Source organism: Monodon monoceros, unplaced genomic scaffold (assembly GCF_005190385.1).
Source record: "Monodon monoceros isolate NGI ecotype Baffin Bay Population unplaced genomic scaffold, NGI_Narwhal_1 Super_Scaffold_11, whole genome shotgun sequence".
NCBI lineage: Eukaryota > Metazoa > Chordata > Mammalia > Artiodactyla > Monodontidae > Monodon > Monodon monoceros.
In genome coordinates this window covers 129,586,371-129,608,907 of record NW_021703767.1, presented here as the reverse complement: position 1 = coordinate 129,608,907, position 22,537 = coordinate 129,586,371, and the positions used below count along the sequence as shown (strand labels likewise).

The 22,537-nt window shown below is 37.0% G+C and overlaps 1 protein-coding gene across 1 annotated transcript in view; it reads right to left on the bottom strand.

Annotated features, from left to right (window-relative positions):
- Positions 1-22,517, bottom strand: part of ACAD11 (acyl-CoA dehydrogenase family member 11) — a 93,200-nt gene extending 70,683 nt beyond the window's left edge. Inside the window, exons 1-5 of the mRNA XM_029215478.1 lie at positions 22,148-22,517; positions 15,335-15,434; positions 7,308-7,433; positions 6,279-6,440; positions 4,505-4,669 (exon numbers count right to left, since the gene is read on the bottom strand). Coding sequence (XP_029071311.1) covers positions 4,505-4,669; positions 6,279-6,440; positions 7,308-7,433; positions 15,335-15,434; positions 22,148-22,296 — 702 coding nt within the window. The 5' untranslated portion in view covers positions 22,297-22,517. The remainder of the gene's footprint in view (positions 1-4,504; positions 4,670-6,278; positions 6,441-7,307; positions 7,434-15,334; positions 15,435-22,147) is intronic.
- Between the last annotated feature and the right edge of the window lie 20 nt (positions 22,518-22,537).

The window sequence follows — 22,537 nt, the reverse complement described above, 5'->3', positions numbered from 1 at the left end:
TATTTTATAATAACTATAAATGGAGTATAACCTTTAAAAATTGTGAATCACTATACTGTATACGTGTAACTTACATAATACTATATATTGACTATACTTTAATTTTTAAAAAGTAACAATTTTTCTTGGCAATGGCTTAAGAAAAATGTCACCCATCAGTCTGCATGAAGGAAACATTGTGTAGTGGACTGAAATGTCTTCAACAACATCAAGAGAACTTCCAGGGGTATGTAATCCCTAGAAAGCAGCTTGTGCTGAAAAGTGACTAAAAGGACAAAAACGAATCAAGTCTAAATGTGAGAGTGGGAGTCTAGATGTAAAAGGCAACTTGATAGTTCGAGAAGAATAGAAAAGATATGAAAAAGCCATTTAAAAAAATGTCACAGATTTTACAAAGAGATGAAGTTAAAACCTAGATGAAATTATGCAGCATAGATATGTCCCAGACCCTGTTAACGTGACTTTACGACTTCATTCTGTAGCAAAAATACAATGAACCAAGATCAGGGTTGGAGATTATATATAAAGTCAAGAGGTGAGAAGATTCTGGAATAACAATATAAGGTCAGGAAACTTTATAACTCTTACATTACTCGCACACAAATCCACAGTCAAAAAATTATTAATTCATTGATAATAAAGAAGGTAGTTCTTGAAATGATTGATCATGCCCACCTGGGCCAGGCAAGGTGAGAAGTCAAATGAAGTCATAAGGGGTTCATGGATTCTAAAGTAAGAGGAATCAAATTTGTAGCATCTCAGGTGAGGTATAAAGAAATAAAAGAAGTAGAAGGTAGTGAGGCTGTGGTCAAAGACAAGGGTTTCAGCTTCTAGATTACCAACACTGACCAGTTCCAACAGAGATGAGAAGCAGTACAGTGTGGAAGGAATCATATGGAATTGGAAGTCAGTAGGTCTGAGTTCAAAACCTGGCTTTATGACCAAAGAGCATATTAAGGGTATTTAAAAACATCTGAAAAGTAAAAAGATTGGAAAAAAACCTAATCCCCATGTCTTTTCTAGCTATAAAATTAAGTTTTATAACTAAGCTTTTCTCTAACTACACTGACATCTTAGAAACAGTGGGGGAATTAAAAAGAAAAATCCATTAAAAACACAAGTTTTGTTTTGCATAACAAATTTTTTTTCATAAGACAACATATAAAAGACTGCAAGGCAGATGACTTCAGAAGAAACAGTGTCCTTATATTTATCGTAAATACATCTGACTACTAATTAATGAATGCAGATAAAATATCTATGGGTTTATTAAATATATTTATTTTTCAAGTTGAAATGGTAATATGTACATTAAACTCCAAAATCTTAAACATTTCTCTGCCAGATGGGTAAGATTTATATTTGGAAAATTAACGATATTTTCCAGGAAAACTGGATTTCTTTTAAACATTGCAGTAAGCATTTTGTACTACTGAAACACTTGCTCAAACATGCTTCAAATACTTTACATATCAGTAACTAGAAAATAACTAGGGATTGTGAAATTGAGTGATATATTTTAGTTTTGTTTTTCCCTTTAGTAATTCTTTACTGGCTTACCACACACATTCCTAGATGGTTTATCATTTAAAATTGTTTATGTTTTCTTTCTTAATTGTTGTGCTTTCTGACAACAAAAATAAAATATGCTGTTGTCTTGGGGAAAAAAGAACAATAAAACCTCAAACCTTAAACATTACAGAAATGTACAAGTTATAAATCTCCTATAATTTCATCTCCTATAACTACTGTTTAGGTTTTAGTACATATCTACTAAAAGTAAAGATTTACTTTTACCCTAATTTTTTCTAAAGAATAGAGCTTGATAGGCAATCTTAGAAAAGCAGAATATAAAAACAGAGGGGAAAAGAATGGAAAAGAAGAGAACTGAAATAAGTTGAGCACCAGCTGTGCCGGGTACCAGCTAGTTGCTCCATATCAATTACCTCATTTTAGCTCCTTGGGAACCCTGAAATTTTTTTTTCCCAATCCAAAAGGCACACAGGTCACACAATGTCAATTTCCTGGCTTTGATAATATACTCTAGCTGTGTGAGATCTCTTTGGGGAATCTGGATGATGGATACACAGGCCCCTCTACTATTTTTACAACTTCTTGTGAGTCTTCAATGATTTCCAAATAAAAAGTTACAATAAAAACTGAGGCACAGAAAGGGGTTAAGGTCATACTGGTAGAGAATAAAAATTAAGCATAAATAAATGAGATGGAAATAGTACCTTAGTGATTAATTAAAATCAATTCTTTTAACATAGATTCATTCAGAAACATGTAACTACCTGCTGAAATGAATAAGATGCATTTACTGCTTTATAGGATCTCTTAGTCTAGGTCCTCATTTATTGAGCATCTACCATATAGACTCTAGAAACAAAGGTAAGAAAAAAATTAATTAAAGGTATAATCCTTACCCTCAAAGGAAAAATAAAAAGCTTTCAATCATATCCCTAGGAATATATACAGTGGAGCACATACATATACACATCCAGGGACTGACTTTCCAATTTGTGAAGTGCCTTCATGAAAAAACATAGTCTAATTTCCTACTTATTTATGAAATTTAAAAAATGAGACGGAACTATTGACTAGAATTAAATTCTAAAGTTTCACAGCTTTTAATGCCAGTCCACAGTGGGAATGTTTTCCTTCTTTGACTACTCTCTTAGTTTTATTGTATGATATACTTTAGCATTTGGGTATATATTGTTCTCTGCTGTTACCCGAGTATCTTTTCTCTCCATCTGTATTTTGAGCTCATTAAGAGCTGTTTTTCCTTCTAACCCCATGTTTCAGAGCACATAGTTGGTAATAAATAAATGCCAGTTGACTTGTACTTTGTCAACTGTATGTTACTTCCATAAAAAATTAGCTACACATATCTATATGAGACAGAAATTGATTAACTTTGATTTAACTAATAATTATGGGATTACTCGGTATAAAGTAGAAGACATTTTACTAGCTACTATATAACCCTAAAACATAAAAGATAATGATATATGTAACAAATTAGCATTGCCTCCACAGAACTTAAGTTAGATGATTCCTGTTTGGCAACTTTAATCCTATAAGAAACGTTTTTCTAACATGAGATTAAATATAAAAAGGGAATAACTACTTGGAACTTACCTGCCGTTACTTTCAGCATATTTAATATTTAATTTCAGCATATTTAAACATCTTGGTAGACAACACATAACTAAGGAGATTTAGGTCTGAATTTTTCCTTCCTTGCTTAAGTAATGAATGTAAAAGTACTGTAGTTATATTGATAGAACACATAAAGAACGGTGACTTATTCAAAGATAGGCTCCAAAAATATTAATGAACCAAAGAAATAGATAAAATATAGACCAGATCCTGCTGTTTTAAGGTATACGCTTTTCTAATTTTTCCAGGTTATAAATTAGCAATATTTAATTTTCCTATTCTATATTTAACAGTTATAATTCAGAATTCATCCATGCCATTAACAAAAAGTTACATACGCACACATACATATAATTACATATACATAATTTAAATACCCAAACTGACTTTTCTATGAAAAATTTTCTGTCTTGATGGTGCATGTGCTCATATGTCTTTATATTACATTTGAACTTTCAATTGATATAGTAGTACTTTGAATTATGACAGCAATGCAATATATAATGTTATTTTCCTCCTGTCCTCTTCCTGTGTGAAAAGAACATGAAACCCAGAAGCTTAGCACATGAATTTAGAACAGCTCTTCCTGCCCTAAAACATCTTAGCATTCTGAGAAAACTAATGAACCCAGAAAATCTTCTCCTAAGAAGGAAGATTCAGGGAACTGTAAATCATTCACATCAATATCAGATTACTAAGGGCCAAATAAATGTCTTGTCCAAAGGCATACAGGTAAAGAGAGGAGAACTGAAGTACTTTCTTCATTCCCACCATACTCCTCCAATCCTAGGCCTCACTATGCTCAGTGGAGGAGGGTTATAGCTCTGATTTGTTTGTACTCTTTATAAAGATTACACTGTGTACATTTACACAGGGCAAGGTTACATTAATCTTATACAAACTCTTTTGAAGCCTCAAAAGAGTCTTTTGGAATTCTGTCCTCTCTGAGCTTATAATAATCAAATACAAAATTCTTTATCAGATAGGGAAAAAAATGAAAATGAACCAGAAGAAAGAGCAAGAACGTGGATAAGCTAAATATATTTAGTAGCTGAAAAATTTCTTTGAAGAAAACAGCAACATGCATGTAAATTCCCAAATCCTTTTAAAGTAGTAAATCAGGTGATTAGACCCAGCCTTTTATAGGTGGGCAGATACCTATGCCCGAATATCTGCAGGACTTATTTCTAAAAGTTGTGAGTGGTAATGTTAGTTTTGAATATAGGGGAGGAATGGGGATGGAGTGGGCTCTTTCAGTGCTCTGGGGGAACATCTACTTAGTACGTGTATCCCAAATCAGACATACTCAAGTTTTTATAAACAGGGCTTCCAATACCTCTTTAGGGTGGAAAACTATGTTATCTAGTTTGAAATCTCCATGAATCAAATTTTCTTCATTGTCATTATCTGGCAAGTTTTTCATTAGCCAGTCAGATAGTTGGTTCATGGCAGGGATGTCCTGATGAGCTGCAGCTTGATATTGCTTTGTCCAGGTTGACACCTAAAGATAAATAAATTTAAAAAATGACAGAGCTGAAAGTGGAATATAAGATTCAGCAATTCTAAAATTAAAACAAAATTCAATTATATCAAATTTTGTTTTAGTGTTAAATGCTCAGGACAAATGCCGTGATACTCATATTAGCCTAAAAAACTCATATCAGCCTGAAAACTTCAACATTTAAGTTTCTCTTCCATCTATTTTCATTTTACTTACCTAGACTTTTATCAGGAAAAAAAATACTGGCCTAGGAATCAAGAGACGTGGGTTCTAGTCTTTATTCAGCAAATATTTTGTGGCAGGAGAAAAAAAAAAAAGAACACACACAAACACACATACGTACATACCAAAAAATAGACAAAGAAAATTTCTGGAAGGGTCACAAGAAACAAGTAATCCCTGAAAAATGTAATATAGGGACTAGAAGAAGAAAGGAGATCTTTATTTTTCATTTTAATCCCCTTTCTTATTACCCATAGAATTTTCTAAAGAATCTTCAAAAATATATTACAGATATGAAAAATGCAAAGATTTTTTAAATTGTTCTTAGAATTGAATGCAAATAAGACAACCTATTGTCAAAGTCCTCCATCAACTGAAATAATATTATTTATCTACTTATATCTCTCTCCCCACTTTCTAAGGTATCTCTGTTCAATTTAGTACAGTAAAGATCTTCGTCTTTGGAATCTCAGAGAGTTGCGTTGAAATTATGTCTAAGCCACTTATTTGTATATTACTTAATACCTGCAAGCCTCAGTTTCCTCATCTGCAAAATGGGGGTAGTAATACCTATGTATTAGGGTTGTTACAAAGATTAAAAAACACTAGGTCTAACAACTCACCTAGCATGGGAGCTGGCACGTAATGAGTATTCCCTAAAACTTAGTTCCCGTTTCTCTCCCTTCTGCCCCCTCAAAAAGACATACAAAGGGAAACAGCCCCATACATATCTGGTCTTGCTGTTTCTTTGATTTGAAATGCTCACCATCTCTTCCCTATTGCTCTAGATTTTATCCTGCCTTAAATACACAGTACAAGACATATCTTTCCCGGGAAGCTTTCCCCAACCTAAACAAGGGCATACTGATATCTATCCTCTGAATGGAACAGTTTTCATGATGAGTACCAAACAATTTACTACCAGATTACATACTCTTTTATACCATTTTCAAGTCTCATGTAAATGAGATTCAGGTATAGATGTCTCAAAAATGACCATAAGTTCCTTTAGGGGAAGAACTTATTTCTATTTTCCTGATACTTAACACAGTATTCAGCACATATTAAACATACATTCATGCTTAATAAATATCTGTTAAACTAATTTAAAAAGGGAAAATTGTATAGAAAATATATTGGTAAATTAAGTGAAGAGATAGAAACAGCTTTAAATCTGCATTTATGTACATGCTGTTACAGAAGCTTTTGCTGAACAAAATCTGATCTAAAAATACAAAATTGTTTTATGTTTAAAACAAGTCAATCTGATGGCTGATATTAAAAGTCATAGCCAAGTTTCAGAAAAGTATAAAATAATAGGTTTTTATTTTAACTAATATTATTTCCAACAACTTGAGAAAAGGAGCACTTTGTGTGGATGCATTACCTGTCTTTTGCAGTACCCAGCACCTCTACCATATTCTTCCAGCTGCAGTGACTGTATATTCAAGGAATGTAACTGAGCCAAGGTTTCTATCATGGCCACATATATGGCTGAGCGTTCTGCTGGGCTAACTTCAGGAATTGTGAAATCACGAAAGATTCGGCCCTATGGAAGCAATTACAACAGATAATATAAAACAAAATAAATCTTTTCATACCAATTATTTGCTGTGTCATCATCCCCTGTTGCCTACAAAAAAGATCAGGATACAGTCTTACAACCAAAACCAATTCTTTGCAGAATGCGCTAGAAAAACTGTCATTTGTGAAACATGTTTAACATAAGAGTATACATGCCAAAGGAAAAATACAAGGATACACCAAGATGAACTTAAAGGACAAAAACTAATATCAAGTAACATCTTACCGAAAAAAAACCCTTAAAACAATTTGGATTTATTTTTAATGGATTGATGTCCTATTTGGAGTAGTTTTTTCCCCTACTATTTGGACGGTTTAGTTATTGCCATTACATATAGCTCTTTACTGACACCTAGAGGAAGACTAAGCCAATACGCCCTAATTACTAAATTTGTTCCTAGTTTACTTCAACCTGCTCAAACTGTGTGTGCTCAAAATAAAACGAAAGTTTAATACAACACAGGGAATAGAGCCAGTATTTTATAATAACTGTAAGTGGAGTATAACCTTTAAAAATTGTGAATCACTATGTAATACACCTGTAACTTATATAATATTGTGCCTCAACTATATCTCAATAAAAAAATTTAAAAAACAAAAACAAAACAAAACTTCCATAGAGAACCAATCTTGCTGACACCTTGATTTCAAACTTCTAGCCTCCAGAACTGAGAGAATAAATTTCTGTTGTTTTAAGAAAAAGAAAAAAGTTTAAGCCCTTGCAAAGCAAACTAATTACCTACAATGTAGACTAATATACTATCACTTATTAACATCTAATTTCGCAATTAAAAATAAAAGCAACAAAAAGTACAATTAAGTGTTAATTTACCTGTACATGTTCCATCACATAAAATTCTGTTCCAATGACACAAGCATCACTGCAGTACAATAAAGGTTTGGGAACGGGGAATCCAATTGAAAACAAAGTTTTCTGGACTTCAAATTCTCTATCAATCTAAATAGGACGATAGATAATTAAAAATCAGAAATACAGAAATTTAATAATTACTTGTGAACTAACATTAAGGTTAGAAATTAATTTTAAAACAGTATCAACAAATAACCCAGAGGATAATAATTTCCTTAGTATTTTCCTTAAAAGTAGTCTTAGTGTGAGAGATTGGTTCAAGATGGCAGAGTAGAAGGACGTGCTATCACTCCCTCTTACAAGAACACCAGAATCACAACTAACTGCTGAACAATCATTGACAGGAAGACACTGGAACTCACCAAAAAAGATACCTCATGTCCAAAGACAAAGGAGAAGCCACAATGGGATGGTAGGAGGGGCGCAATCATGATAAAGTCAAATCCCATAACTGTGGGGTGGGTGACTCACAAACTGGAGAACACTTATGCCACAGAAGTCCACCCACTGGAGTGAAGGTTCTAAGCCCCACGTCAGGCTTCCCAATCTGGGGGTCTGGCAACGGGAGGAGGAACTCCTAGAGAATCAGACTTTGAAGGCTAGTGGGATTTGACTGCAGGACTTCGACAGGACCGGGGGAAACAGAGACTCCACTCTTGAAGGGCACACACAAAGTAGTGTGCTCATTGGGACCGAGGGGAAGGAGCTGTGACCCCATAGGAGACTGGACCAGCCTGATAGTGCTAGAGGGTCTCCTGCAGAGGTGGGGGGTGGCTGTGTGTCACCGTGAGGACAGTGTCACCGTGAGGACAAGGACACTGGCAACAGAAGTTCTGGGAAGTAGTCTTTGGCGTGAGCCCCCCCAGAGTCTGCCATTAGCCCCACCAAAGAGCCCGGGTAGGCTCCAGTGTTGGGTCGCCTCAGGCCAAACAACCAATAGGGAGGGAACCCAGTCCCACCCATCAGCAGACAACTGGATTAAAGTTTTACTGAGCTCTGCCCACCAGAGAAACACCCAGCTCTACCCATCACCAGTTCCTCCAATCAGGAAACTTGCACAACCCTCTTAGATAGCCTCATCCACCAGAGGGCAGACAGCAGAAGTGAGAAGAACTACAATCCTGCAGCCTGTAGAACAAAAACCACATTCACAGAAAGATAGACAAGATGAAAAGGCAGAGGGCTATGTACAGATGAAGGAACAAGATAAAACCCCAGAAAAACAACTAAATGAAGTGGAGATAGGAAACCCTCCAGAAAAAGAATTCAGAATAACGATAGTGAAGATGATCCAGGACCTCGGAAAAAGAATGGAGGCAAAGATAGAGAAATTGCAAGAAATGTTTAACAAAGATCTAGAAAAATTAATGAACAAACAAAGAGAGATGAACAACACAATAACTGAAATGAAAAATACACTAGAAGGAATCAATAGCAGAATAACTCAGACAGAAGAACGGGTAGGTGACCTGGAAGACAGAATGGAGGAATTCACTGCTGTGGAACAGAATAAAGAAAAGAGGATGAAAAGAAATGAAGACAGCCTAAGAGACATCTGAGACAACATTAAACGCAACAACATTCGCATTATAGGGATCCCAGAAGGAGAAGAGAGAGAGAAAAGACCAGAGAAAATATTTGAAGAGATTATAGCCGAAAACTTCCCTAACATGGGAAAGGAAATAGCCACACAAGTCCAGGAAGCGCAGTGAGTCCCATACAGGATAAACCCAAGGAGAAACACACTGAGACATATAGTAATCAAATTGGCAAAAATTAAAGACAAAGAAAAATTACTGAAAGCAGCAAGGGAAATGTGACAAATAACATACAAGGGAACTCCCATAAGGTTAACAGCTGATTTCTCAGCAGAAACTCTACTACAAGCCAGAAGGGAGTGGCATGATATACTTAAAGTGATGAAAGGGAAGAACCTACAACCAAGATTATTCTAACAGGCAAGGATCTCATCCAGATTCGATGGAGAAATCAAAAGCTTTACAGACAAGCAAAAGCTAAGAGAATTCTGTACCACCAAACCAGCTCTACAACAAATGCTAAGGGAACTTCTCTAAGTGGGACACACAAGAGAAGAAAAGGACCTACAAAAACAAACCCAAAACAATTTAAGAAAATGGTAATACGAACATACATATCGATAATTTCCTTAAACGTGAATAGATTAAATGCTCCAACCAAAAGACACAGGCTCGCTGAATGGATACAAAAACAAGACCCATATATATGCTGTCTACAAGAGACCCACTTCAGGCCTAGGGACACATACAGACTGAAAGTGAGGGGATGGAAAAAGATATTCCATGCAAATGGAAATCAAAAGAAAGCTGGAGTAACAATACTCATATCAGATAAAATAGACTTTAAAATAAAGAATGTCACAAGAGGCAAGGAGGGACACTACATAATGATTAAGGGATCAGTCCAAGAAGATATAACAATTATAAACATATATGCACCTCAATACATAAGGCAACTGCAAACAGCTCTAAAAGAGGAAATTGACAGTAACACAATAATAGTGGGGGACTTTAGCACCTCACTTACACCAATGGACAGATCATCCAAACAGAAAATTAATAAGGAAACACAAGCTTTAAATGACACAAGAGTCCAGATAGATTTAATTGATATTTATAGGACATTCCATCCAAAAAAGTAGATTACAATTTCTTCTCAAGTGCACACGGAACATTCTCCAGGATAGATCACATCTTGGGTCACAAATAAAGCCTCAGTAAATTTAAGAAAATTGAAATCATATCAAGCATCTTTTCTGACCACAACACTATGAGATTAGAAATCAATTACAGGGAGAAAAACGTAAAAAGCACAAACACATGGAGGCTAAACAATACATTACTAAATAACTAGGAGACCACTGAGGAAATCTAAGAGGAAATCAAAAAGTACCTAGAGACAAATGACAATGAAAACATGACGATCCAAAACCTAAGGGATGCAGCAAAAGCAGTTCTAAGAGGGAAGTTTATAGCAATAGAAGCCTACCTCAAGAAACAAGAAAAAACTCAAATAAACAATCTAACCTTACACCTAAAGGAACTAGAGAAAGAAGAACAAACAACCCAAAGTTAGCTGAAAGAAAGAAATCATAAAGATCAGAGCAGAAATAAATGAAATAGAAACAAAGAAAACAATAGCAAAGATCAATAAAACTAAAAGATGGTTCTTTGAGAAGATAAACAAAATTGATAAACCATTAGCCAGACTCATCAAGAGAAAGAGGGCGAGGACTCAAATCAATAAAATTAGAAATGAAAAAGGAGAAGTTACAACAGACACTGCAGAAATACTAAGAGCCTACTACATCCTAAGAGACTACTACAAGCAACTCTATGCCAATAAAATGGACAACCTGGAAGAAATGGACAAATTCTTAGAAAGGTATAACCTTCCAAGACTGAACCAGGAAGAAATAGAAAATATGAACAGACCAATCACAAGTAATGAAATTGAAACTGTGATTAAAAATCTTCCAACAAACAAAAGTCCAGGACCAGATGGCTTCACAGTGAATTCTATCAAACATTTAGAGAAGAGCTAACACCTTTCCTTCTCAAACCCTTCCAAACTACAGCAGAGGGAGGAACTCATTCTATGAGGCCACCATCACCCTGATACCAAAACCAGACAAAGATGTCACCAAGAAAGAAAACTACAGGCAAATATCACTGATGAACATAGATGCAAAAATCCTCAACAAAATACTAGCAAACAATCCAACAACACATTAAAAGGTACATACACCATGATCAAGAGGGATTTATCCCAGGGTTGCAAGGATTCATCAATATATGCAAATCAATCAATGTGATACACCATATTAACAAATAGAAGAAGAAAAACCATATGATCATCTCAATAGATGCAGTAAAAGCTTTTGACAAAATTCAACACCCATTTATGATAAAAACTCTCCAGAAAGTGGGCATAGAGGGAAACTACCTCAACATAATAAAGGCCATATATGAGAAACCGACAGCAAATATCAATGGTGAGAAACTGAAAGCATTTCCTCTAAGATCAGGAACAAGACAAGGATGTCCACTCTCACCACTATTATTCAACATAGTTTTGGAAGTCCTAGCCATGGCAATCAGAGAAGAAAAAGAAATAAAAGGAATACAAATTGCAAAAGAAGAAGTTAAACTGTCACTGTTTGCAGATGACATGATACTATACATAGCGAATTCTAAAGATGCCACCAGAAAACTACTAGAGCTAATCAATGAATTTGGTAAAGTTGCAGGATACAAAATTAATGCACAGAAATCTCTTGCATTCCTATACACTAATGATGAAAAATCTGAAAGAGAAATTAAGGAAACACTCCCATTTATCACTGGCACAAAAAGAATAAAATACTTAGGAATAAACCTACCTAGGGAGACAAAAGCCCTGTAGGCAGAAAACTATAAGACACTTGTGAAAGAAATTAAAGGTGATACCAACAGATATACCATGGAGAGATATACCATGTTCTTGGATTGGAAGAATCAACATTGTGAAAATGACTATACTACCCAAAGCAATCTACAGATTCAGTGCAATCCCTATCAAATTACCAATGGCATTTTTTACAGAACTAGGACAAAAAATCTTAAAATTTGTATGGAGACACAAAAGACCCCAAATAACCAAAGCAGTCTTGAGGGAAAGAAACAGAGCTTGAGGAATCAGTCTCCCTGACTTCATACTATACTACAAAGCTACAGTAATGAACACAATATGGTACTTGCACAAAAACAGAAATATAGATCAATGGAATAGGATAGAAAGCCCAGAGATAAACCCATGCACCTATGGTCAACTAATCTATGACAAAGGAGGCAAGAATATACTATGGAGAAAAGACCATCTCTTCAATAAGCGGTGCTGGGAAAACTGGACAGCTACGTGTAAAAGAATGAAATTAGAACACTCCCTAACACCATACACAAAAATAAACTCAAAATGAATTAGAGACCTAAATGTAAGACCAGACACTATAAAACTCTTAGGGGAAAACATAGGAAGAACACTCTTTGACACAAATCACAGCAAGATCTTTTTTGATCCACCTCCTAGAGTAATGGAAATAAAAACAAAAATAAACAAATGGAACCTAATGAAACTTAAAAACTTTAGCAAAGCAAAGGAAACTACAAACAAGATGAAAAGACAAACATCAGAATGGGAGAAAATATTTGCAAATGAATCAATGGACAAAGGATTAATCTCCAAAATATATAAACAGCTCATGCAGCTCAATATTATAAAAACAAACAACCCAATCAAAAAATGGGCAGAAGACCTAAATAGACATTTCTCCAAAGAGGACATACAGATGGCCAAGAAGCACATGAAAAGCTGCTCAACATCACTAATTATTAGAGAAATGCAAATCAAAACTACAATGAGGTATCACCTCACACCAGTTAGAATGGGCATCATCAGAAAATCTACAAACAACAAACTCTGGCACTGTTGGTGGGAATGTAAACTGATACAGCCACTATGGAGAACAGTATGGAGGTTCCTTAAAAAACTAAAAAGAGAATTACCATATGACCCAGCAATCCCACTCCTGGGCATATACCTGGAGAAAACCATAATTCAAAAAGACACATGCATCCTAATGTTCATTGCTGTGGTATTTACAATAGCCAGGTAATGGAAACAACCTAAATGCCCATCGACAGATGAATGGATAAAGAAGATGTGGTACATATATGCAATGGAATATTACTCAGCCATAAAAAGGAATGAAATTGGGTCATTTGTAGAGATGTGGATGAATCTGGAGACTGTCATACAGAGTGAAGTAAGTCAGAAAGAGAAAAATAAGTATCGTATATTAACGCATATATGTGGAACCTAGAAAAATGGTACAGATGAACCAGTTTGCAGGGCAGAAATAGAGACACAGATATAGAGAACTAACGTATGGACACCAAGGGGGGAAAACAGCAGTGGGTGGTGGTGGTGGTGTGATGAATTGGGAGATTGGGATTGATATGTATACACTGGTGTGTATAAAATGGATGACTAATAAGAACCTGCTGTATAAAAAAATAAATAAAATTCAAAAAAAATTGCTTTAAAAAAATAAAGTAGTCTTAGTGTGATTATTACAATTATAAATTAGGCCAGCACTAAAAATTGATCATTTAATTAGGCTAAAAGGATAGGTACATGCATGGGGCTTATTCCTAACTCTGATAATATGAAGGTGACATTTCCTGACCACAATATTTCGCATGTATCATCATAAAAACATCCCTTTTTTTTCTTATCAGTTCCCTGCTTGCTGGCTCACTCTTGCTTTTGCTCTCCAGCCCCCAACCCCCGCAACTCCAGTTTCCCATGGGGGCTCTCTATTCCAACACTCTGGGCACAGTCAAGTACAGAATGCTGGGGAAGGCCAGTGGGTGCCGGTAGAAAGGAAATGCACCCACTCCTTCGGGAGATCAATGGAGGAACTTGTTTCCAAGGCAGGGATGTGGGGATCCTTCCCGGTACCCAGGGCTGCCATGGAGCTCAAGATAACTACTGGGTAAGAAGGCAATGAGAAGCAAGCTGGTACTGAAGCAGGAGCCCAAATAAGACAGGAGAAGAAAAGGGCTTCCTTAACCAGGACAGATGTACAGGCTTATCACTCCGGACCCAGGGACACAGCTTACTGCAGAGCTCTGATGCCAACTCATCTACCTGCAAAGTCCACTTCCCCAGACTCAGGCAGTGGTGGCTGACCACTTCTAAGGAGAAGAAACCATGCAGCTCACTTTCACAACAGGGATAAAGCAGCTACTGCTGCAATAACTGCAGCAGGGAAGTGACTAAACCCATAACCAAGGTGAGAGCAGCCAGTGGTGCCAATGGCTATAGAAAGAAGTGTTTATAACCACCTGGTGCTGGGAAAGGGGGGTGGGGTAGAGTGGTGGAGGCTGGTCATAAAGTGGATGGCAGTGTGGGAACACTGCTTTTTTTCCAATGCAGATTTGGAAAAAATGAAGGAAGTTGAAACAAAAGTACTCCAGATCCTTGGGCTGAAAGCATTATGTTATGTTCTGATGTCTTCCAGACATCTAGGTCGTTATCAAGAGGAGACAAACCCAGTTGTTTATTGGGGCATAAATCTCTCCCTACAAGTGGGGATTTTCCTTCAGCCATGCCGTGTTGAGGCTTAATAAAAGTTAGCAAAATTTTTCTATCTTAAGCATCCAAGTCACTTCATTTTCTGGGAATATGATACGGGACTAAGAAGGTCAGAATCTGCATTTTCCGTTACTGTGATATTAAACCCACACTTCAATGGCCCATCTCTAGTCAGCTGGGCCTGGGAAGCACCTGTTATACATGGTTATAATAATATTCAAAATATGCATTATGCTTTTAATGTTCTCGTCTCTAAAAATCCATAGATAATATCTGTTTTTCTGAAAACAGTCAGTTTTCAACAAAAATCTTTTATAATTCTGTCAATTTAGAGAATACTATAAAAATGATTATTTAAATATTTCTTTTTATCACCAAAAGATCAGGGAATTGTCATATCAAATATATTAAAGTATTCAGTGAGTATATATTGTTATAAGATATAATACTGTACTTTTTAAAACATAATTTAACCAAAGTACAAAATATCTATAAATGAGTAGCAGTGAAAATATTTACTGGGTGACTGTATTTCTAGCTAATTGTATAGGAAGGAATCAAATCCATAAGAGGACTGGGTATTGCTCAGGATTAACAGCCTAAACACAGCCTCAGATTTCAAACTCAAATCCTTAATAAAAACTAAAAGGGGGGGGGGATACAATTCAAGTGAAATTTTCATCTAAGAAATAAAATGCATTTTCTATATTTAATAATTGAGATTATTTTTAAAAGCAATTTAAATTGTTTTGTGTGTATAAAATCCATTTATTAGTCAACAAGGAATTTATCATTGCGTTTGTATACCATACCTTATGTGCTTTAGGAAGAAGTGAACCAGGTGGTTTTTTTCTGAGTACATATGCTTGAAAGCCCTTCTGGAGATAAAAGGTTGGATTGGACTGTCCTGATCTAGATAAGAGTAGAGAAAAGGTCAATAACAAAGATATATTTTTCCTTTTCCCCAAATCCTGCTGAAATTTCAAAAGAAAACACAAAATGAAAATGAACCCATTTCAATGCTGGAAAGCCAAGAGGGGTGCTATCAGCAGCTAAGAACATGAGCTTTTGGATGATATACAGCAGATGGTAACACAGTGGCAGCTGGAGAATCTACAACCTACACAGGTAGAAGAGAAGACCACACTTCCTACTTGCAAATTATGAGTTTCATCAGAAGTGCACCTAGAACAATGTCTAGATCTAAGCAAAGAAAGGCTGGGAGAAGAGATTGTAGGTGATCAGTCAGAAAATTAATTAAAGGATGCTGGAACAGCTGGATTGGTATTCTGTCATCTGCCATTGGAGAGAGGACTCCAAGTACAGCTCTCTAAAGTGGGAATTCTGATAAGCAAGGTCCTAGAGTGGATATCTGGGCCAGAAAGTGCAACAGTGCCCCAGGTGACTCAGACACCAGGGCACTGGCTTTCTCTGCCCTGTGAACAGAAATTCTCACGTGAACTAAGGAAATATACTCCAGCTACCAAACTTACTCAATCTATACCTTCATCTACACAGCTTTTAAATAATTCAACAGCATGAAAGAGAGGGCTTAAACTAAAAAAAACAGACGAATTAATCCGAGGTAACAGGTAATAGGGGAAAGTTAAAAACATTTTTTTTTCTGAAGTTTCTCCCTAGGCCTCCAGCCTCCATCTGCAAAGAACAAGAGCAGTCCAGATTGAATGCAGCAGTACGTCCACTGTCTACTTCTAACTCTGATAAGCCAGACCCATCCTCCCCAGCAATCATCTTGGCACCATCTAATCCTGGGTGGGGGGTGCCTTTTAGCATAGGGAAGTGGAGATCATTGCCACAATGGTCAGGAAATGGGACCACTTCAAGCTGTGTTGTCTGTCTTGACATGGGACAATTTATTTGTGATGCTCCAAAGAGTCAAGTTGCAATGAACCTTACAAAGACATTTTTTAATGCCAAATGTCTGATTGGATGCATTTTTGATAATGCAGTCATATATGAAGCACTGGCGTTTTATGATGGTAAATGACCCAGGTGAAATACAAAAGGAAAACTAAAAGCTTCTTATTGAAGGTACAGCTGCCATATGATCTAGCAATTTCACTCCTAGGTATATATCCAAGAGAACTGTCACTCATTCTATGGGACACACCCTATACCTTACCAATAACAACAACTCAAGCACTGCATTATCCTATTTTTTAAGCATTTCTATCTCTGATCATAATTTCCTTTCTTTCATTCCCACTAGTACCTCCATTCCAGTGCCATCTTAGGCACTACAACATTCAGGGCAAAAGAGGCTCCAGTAAGCAAGAACAGTCTATAAAAGAGCCACAGGTGCTGGCTACTAGAAGCAGAAGCCACCAAACCAGGGTGTGCATGGAAACAGTAAAAAGGAATCCAAGAGAATCTGGGCAAAGTATCAACAATATCTACTAAAATAACTACTCTTGCTTCAAATTCATGACTATGAACCTCAAAGTGAACACTGCCAGCAATCATAATATACTTCCTTGGCCTGTTCATTCTCCCATGCTCTTGGATGACTATTTTACAATTCCTCCTCTTTCTTCAAACCTCCAACACTTTTCCCACCATCTTCACTCTCAGCTGATTACCTAGTTTCCTATTTCACAGAGAAAATAGGAGCAATCAGGTGGGAACTTCCACAAGCTTACACTACCATATCTACTGCATAGAAGCACCTGTACCCATATACTCTTCTTCCCTACAGTCTGTAGAAGAATGTCTACATTCCTATCTAAGGACAATCCCTTCTCTTGTGAATTAGATCCCATGCTACTCTTGTCCACTCAAGGACTTCGTTCTAGCCCTCTCTCCTACACAAATTTTTCTGTCTGTTCTGGATCACTGCCATCAGCATATAAACATGCTGCCTTTTTTTTTTTTTTAAAGACTTCTCTTGACCCCACTTCCCCCTCTACGAAAGACATTTATTTCCACCTTTGTAGAAAAATTCAAGAGTTGTTTATATTCCTTGCTCCAATTCCTCTCCTCCTATTTTCTCTTGAACCCATTTCAATCAAGCTTTCATTCCTATCTTTCCACTGAAATTACTTTTTCAAGGTCACTAATACTGCTATGGTATCAGACCATGGTTCTCCCCATCTCTCTGGCCACTCCTTCTGAGACTCCTTTGTAGGTTCTGCCTTAATTCTTTAACTTCTTATATTGGGATGCCTGGGAATAAGTTCATAGACCTTCTGTATCTTCATGTAGACTCATCATCTAGGTAAGATCTCATGGCTTTAAATACCCTCTCTATCTCAATGACTCCCAAATGTAAATTTCTAGTTTAGATCTCTGCCCTGACCTCTGGACCCATATATCTGCCTGCTTACTATACATATCCACTCCAAAAGGCATCTTGAAAGTTAACATTGCAAAACTGAGTTCCTGATATTTGCCTTCCAGTCTGATTGTCTACAGTCATCTCTACTTCATTTCATGATAACTCCATCCTTCCAGTTGCCAAGACAAAAATGGAACACTATTTGTCTCCTCTTCTTTTTCTTTCATACCCCACATCTGATCAGTCAGTAAATTCTTCAAAATAAATCCAGAATATGAGCACTTTGCACCTATCCTACACTACTACCCTGGTCCATACCACTAATTGCTCTGTACTGGGTCATTGCAATACACTCCAAACTGGTCTCCCTGTATTTGCCTCCTTCAGTCAACACAATAGGCAAAGAGATTCTGTTTAAAAAGACAAATCAGGGCTTCCCTGGTGGCGCAGTGGTTGAGAGTCCGCCTGCCGATGCAGGGGACACGGGTTCGTGCCCCTGTCTGGGAAGATCCCACATGCCACGGAGCGGCTGGGCCCGTGAGCCATGGCTGCTGAGCCTGCGCGTCGGAGCCTGTGCTCCGCAACGGGAGAGGCCATAACAGTGAGAGGCCCACGTACTGCAAAAAAAAAAAAAAAAAAAAAAGACAAATCACTTCCCTCCTCTGCCCCCAAATCCCTAATCTCTCACCATTTCGACTAACGTAAAGGCCAAAACCCTTATAACAGCCAACAGAATTCCTGTTGCCCTTGCTTACACAACTCCAGGCACATTGGCCTGTAGTCTCTCCACCCACTGGAGAGCCCTTGCTCTTGCTGTTCCCTCTGTCTGGAATACTCTTTCCCCATGGCTTACATCCCCATCTCTCTTTGCTGAATGCCACCTTCTCGCTGAGGCCTTTCTTCTCCCTCCTCCTAAACATTTCCTATTCTCCTTTGTTTCTCTCCATGATACACATCACCTTTTTCTACACTGTAATATTTAGAAAGTGATTTTATTTATCATCTCTCTTCTCCAAATAGAATGGAAGTTCCAAAAAGGCAAGATTTTTTTTGTCTGTTATATCCCCAGTGGTTGGAGCAGTGCCAGGCACATATTATGCCCATAGCTGGAAATCATAAGTTTTGTTCTATCAAGTTATACAATGTCTTCATTATTGTTTAAATCTAAATATTTTTATTTCTAATATGATTTAATTTTTGCAAACTCTAAAAATAAATTTTGCATAGATTAAAAATATTTACAAAATTTGTAAAGCATAAAGAATAACACAACAAACACCAGTGTTCTCACTACCCAGTTTAAGAAAGAAAAAAGTTACTGTATCTCTGAAGCTCTCTTTGTGTTCCTCCCTTCATTTTTTAATTTTTTGGCTGTGCCGTGCTGCTTGAGGGGTCTTAGTTCCCCCACCAGGGATTGACCCTGGCCACTGCAGTGAAAGCGCTGCGTCCTAACCACTGGACCACCAGGGAATTCTCTGTCCCTTCAGAGTAACTACTGTCTTGATTTTTAAATATATCATTCCCTTGAAGTTTATCTCTTTAAACAATATACTGCTTATTTGTCCAGTTTTTGTGTTGTTGTGTATAGATGCATCTGAATCATGTTCACTGCTGTATGGTGTTGCATCACGTGAATATACTACAATTTATTCATCCATTCTACTATTGATGAACATCGTGTTTTATTCCTGTAGTTTTGCTATTATAAACAGTGCAATGAACATTTTTGTAGATTATTTCCTGATACCCTGGTACAAGAATTCCTCAGGAGTATAAAACTAGGAATAGAATTGCTTTGTCATGGGGCTTTGTCTTCCTATCTTCATCTTTACAAGACTGTGCCAAATTGTTTTCCAAGGTAGTTATACTAATTCACACCCTCACCAATAGTGGATGAGTCCCTGTTATCTCATATCCTGCTTGATACTGTCAGATTAAAAAAAAAAAAGTGAATATGATGGTGTGAAATGGTATCTTGTCATTTTAATTTGCATTTCCCCAATTATTACAGTGTAATGAGGTTGAGTATCTTCAAGTCTTTTGCCCATTTTTCTGTTGGGCTATTGTGGTTCTTTATATGTTCTGGATATTAATCTTTTATCCATTATATACACTGAAAATATTTTCTTTTGTTCTTTCACTTTAAGGATTCTTTCACTAAAAATTTATCAGTCATTTCTTTCATGGTTTGTGCTTTTGTCTTTTTAAAGATTTTATTCTCTACTCCAAAGTCATAAAGATCTTCTCCTGTATGTCTTCCAAATGTTTATAGTTTTGCCTTTACCATTCCAGTCTGTAGTCCACCTGGAACTGTGTGAGGTAGAGTAAGGGACAGGTCTACTTTCAATTTTTTCATACAGATAATAATTATTGCTGTATAATTTACTGAAAAATCTTTTCTCCCTCCAACCCCACACACACTGATTCTCTGTGCCAGCACTGTCATATGTCAAAGTTCTATAAACATGCGGGTCTTTTTGTGGACTCTATTTTATTGATCTGTTTGTCTATTCTGTGCTAATAATGTGCCATCTTAATTCAAATTTCCCACTTTGTTCTTCTTCAGGAGTGTTTTTGCTTATTCTTAGCCCTTTGCTCTTGTACATAAAATTTAGGAGTAATTTTTCAAGTTAGGGAAAAAATTAAGATTTTGATCGTCATTGCACTGAATCTATAGATCAGTTGGGAAAAAAGAGAAACGTACAATTCTGAATTCTCCTATTCGTGAACATGGCATCCCTCAATTTACTTAGTTCTTTTTAAGGTCCTAATACAGTTTTATAATTTCCTTTACAAAGGTCTTGCACATACTTTATTCGATTAATATTTGAGAAATTTATATTTCTGTTTCTCTTATTAATTTTATCTTTCTGAAAATTATAATTTTACATTTTTGTTGCTAAAGTCAAGAAATGCAATTGATTTTTGCATACTGAACTTTGATAAACTCCATTATTTTCTGTAGATTATTGGCTCTTTAATCTGTATTTCAATTAGTTTCTAAAATGTATTTATTAGCTATCTTCTCTTGATTTCTAAACGTTTGGCATTTATATTCTGAATTTTTTTTTTTAAGAATGACGCTTTAGAATTTCTGAAACTTCCTTTGTGGCCTAACATGTCTTCAATTTTCATAAACTTTTTCATGTGCTTTGGAAATAAATGTGTATTCTCTGTGGAGATAGTTCCACACATATATACTATTTACGCCACAACTAATTCCGTTTATCAAGCACAATTCTGGTTTATTTAACATTCAACTTAATTCAGAATTAACTCTCAGATAATTCTCCAACAACTCTAGGAGAGAAATATTACTATCCCCATTTTGCCAAAGGATGATTCAATGCTCAAAAGAGTTAAATAACTTGTTCAGATTCCCATAGCAAATTTGAACTTTGAGCTGTTAGTTTATAACACAAGGCTTCTAGGCTAGAAACCTCAGCCATATTTTATTCCACCTTCTCCTTCATCCTACAATATCTATTGTGACATGGTGCCTTTTATTTTTATTTTTTTGTTTTTAATTTGGCATAAATGTCAGTGATAAATGCCACTGGTATACAGTTCTGTTACAGTGTTAAGCCATTTCACCTGTATTACTTCATTTAATTATCAGGATCAAGCAGAACAGGCAGATATTTATTACAGATTATGAAACTAGTTCTCAGTGAGTTCATGTACCATAGTATTTAAATTCCCAGTCAGTAAGTGGCACGTCTAGTTTTCTGGAAGCCAGGACTGCTTCTATAGCTCTGTTTATCAAAATACTATCTTTAGAATAAAGTCTATTTGAAAATTATTTTCTATTATACAAGATCAGACTAGAGCCAGATTCACGATGGGGAACAGTGCTCTCAGAACGGTCATCCAGTTCTATACCCCTACTTCAGAAAGAACTAAAGCCCAAAGTGGTGCTATGATTTGTTAAATGGAAGATCTAGGATAAGAATTCGGACCCCCCCAACTGGTACCATTAACTCAGCCTCCAAGAGTATGCCAATGTGAACGGAATTACATCCGCTTCTCAGAAAAAAAGGTTATAGGACAAACATTGAACGAAGCCCTCTTTATATCCCACAGACCTTCCAACCTTAATTGCCTCAATGAACATAGTTGTTAACAAAGATTCCTTCTTGTAGCTGGAATCGTGAATGTTATCGTGCTTCCATCACTGCCCTTGAATTGGAAATACTCACAATGTAATGCAGAGTGCGTCATTGCGGAAAAAGAAACAGGATGGGGGAAACTGGGAACACACCAAGGCCAGAGGAAGAAAAACACAAGGCACAGATCTGTTTTTGCTGGCGGAGAAGGCTGGCGTCGATACCTGTATTGGGCAACGGTGAGCTTGGCCTCGGGCTCGGCCCCAAAGCCGGGCAAGTGCTGGTGTAGGTAGGCCTCCAGAGACCTGCAGTCGAACTTGTGCTGGGGCAGCACTTCGGCCGTCTCGGGCTCGCGGGAGGCACCGGTCTCCATGATCAGTGCTGCCGCCTCAGACCACAGAGTCAGAGAAACCACAAGTCTCCTCGGCTCGGATACCTCTGGCGCGGGAGCGCCGCTCCGCAGCCTGGGGCTAGTCCGAGACGCCCGCGCGGAGGCGGCCCCGCGGCTCCAGCCAATCACACCTCCACCCCCACCCCCCACCCAGGTGCCGCCGCTGGGCAGCACTGGCCCAGGACTTGGGCTGTGTCAGGAAATGCCAGAAGGGCCTCGTGTG